This window comes from Capra hircus, chromosome 23 (assembly GCF_001704415.2).
Source record: "Capra hircus breed San Clemente chromosome 23, ASM170441v1, whole genome shotgun sequence".
Lineage (NCBI taxonomy): Eukaryota > Metazoa > Chordata > Mammalia > Artiodactyla > Bovidae > Capra > Capra hircus.
The window spans coordinates 21,458,329-21,460,185 of record NC_030830.1 but is presented as its reverse complement, the minus strand read 5'-3'; the positions used below and the strand labels follow the sequence as shown (position 1 = coordinate 21,460,185).

The following is a 1,857-nucleotide window of genomic DNA, read 5'->3' as shown; positions in this document are numbered from 1 at the left end:
TCAGGGCGGCCCCGTGCTCCTCGTACCTACGCGCTGCAGTGTGTCTTTCCCGATTTCCAGGTATCTGCGGAGCGACTCCACGCACCGGCCCTCCAGGTAGATCCTCACATGCGCCACATCACCTGCCGCCTCCCACTTGCGCTTGGAGATCTGAGCCGCCGTGTCCGCCGCGGTCCAGGAGCGCAGGTCCTCGTTCAGGGCGATGTAATCTCTGCCTTCCGAGCGGAACTGGTCATACCCGCGGAGGAGACGCCCGTGCGACCCCACGTAGCAGCCGTACATCAGCTGGAGGGTGTGAGACCCTGACCCGCCCCGACCACCCGCGGTGATTAAACCCAAAATGAAATGAAACCGGGTCAAGCTCCCCCGCCCCGTCTCCTCCCGGGCCGGGGGCCGGGTGTGTTCTGCAGTGTTGGGGTGACCCTCGGACCCGCAGACTCGGGGTGACCCCTCTGGTCTCTGGGGATGGGGGCCGTGACCCGGACCCGGGCCCGCGTCGCTCACCGGCTTTGCTCTTGTTGTAGTAGCCGCGCAGGTTGTTCAGGTTCAGTTGGAAAGTCTGTGCGGTGTCTTTGGCCTTTCGCGTCTCCTGATCCCAATACTCCGGCCCCTCCTGCTCCACCTACCGCTCCCGCGGCTCCATCCTCGGATCCCGGGCGTTGCTGTCGAACCGCACGAACTGCGTGTTGTCCACGTAGCCAACAGCGATGAAGCGGGGCTCCCCGAGGCCGGGCCGGGACACAGCGGTGTAGAAATACGTCAGCGAGTGGGAGCCTGGAGGCAGGAAGGGGTGAGACCCGACCCGACCTCCTCCCTGCGTGGTCCCCGGTCGAGGTGATGGGGCCGGGAGGGAGGAGGGCATGTAGGGCCAGGAGATGGAAGCAGTCGAAAACCTGTCCAAACTTAGAAAGGGGTAGAAAAGAGGAGTCGGGAAGCAAGGCAGGGACAGGCCGGGACCCGGGGAGGGTGGGGTCTGGGCAGGGGCGTCAGGGTCACTCCATGTCTGGGGCTCCTGCCCCCCAGACTCCCGGGCAGGTCCTTTGCCCCTCCGCGCAGAGGCCGTTCCCTCCCAACCCCACACTCACCAGCTAGGGTCTTGGTCAGGACCAGGATCCCCGAGAGCAGTTGGAGGAGAGTTCGTGGCCCCATGACTCGCATCCTCTGGGTCTGGGAAGAAGCAGGGTCTGGGCGGGTCAGTGGAGACTTTATAACCGGGATCCACTGATTGGTTTTTCTAGAAACCCGGCACCCAGTGGCAGTGAGATCTGGAGCTGCATCATGAATATCCAGGCTGCAGGGCTAAGAGAGAGAAAGCGAAAATCGAGAAGGGGAATCCCCAACATGGAGTGTTCCAGCCCCAGACACCGCCCTTGACCCTGAGATCCTGAGCAGCTTGTCCTCCAGGCACCTGGGACTTTGCCCTGATCCCTCCCCTGCAGCCGGGAGCATCCCACCCATGGCAAAGGTCATGAGGAAGAGACCTGAAGGGCAAAGGCCAATCAGGACTCGAGGGACCCCCTGGACCTGCTTGAACATCTTCCCCAAAACCAAAATCTGTCTTACTATTTTCTGCCTTTCACCAAACTCTTCTGACATTAACAGGGGGCTATCCCCAACCACGTTTCTCTAAAGAAAATCAACTTAGAGCTCTAGTAAATAAATCTCCTGGGCATAATGGGAGTGTTTCAATTCAAACCCCTCTGATGGCTCTCTAACTTGCCTGACAGGTTTATCTGGACTTTTACAACTAGGCCTGTGTTTGTTTATAGCCCCCCAACCGCGAGAAGCATAAGAAGCTTAAAAGATTCTAGGAATATAGAGCCTTTCGAGGAGTTAAAAATCATTAGACTAGAAGTG

General features: G+C 59.5%; 1 protein-coding gene across 1 annotated transcript; it reads right to left on the bottom strand.

Annotated features, from left to right (window-relative positions):
- On the bottom strand, positions 401-982 carry LOC108633462 (H-2 class I histocompatibility antigen, Q9 alpha chain-like). The gene has a single exon (XM_018038841.1). The coding sequence runs from the start codon at positions 860-862 to the stop codon at positions 623-625; it is 240 nt and encodes a 79-aa protein (XP_017894330.1). The 5' UTR covers positions 863-982; the 3' UTR covers positions 401-622.

Coding starts and splice junctions, on each gene's coding strand:
- LOC108633462 (XM_018038841.1), bottom strand. CDS start 862: ATGCCCTCCTCCCTCCCGGCCCCATCACCTCGACCGGGGACCACGCAG.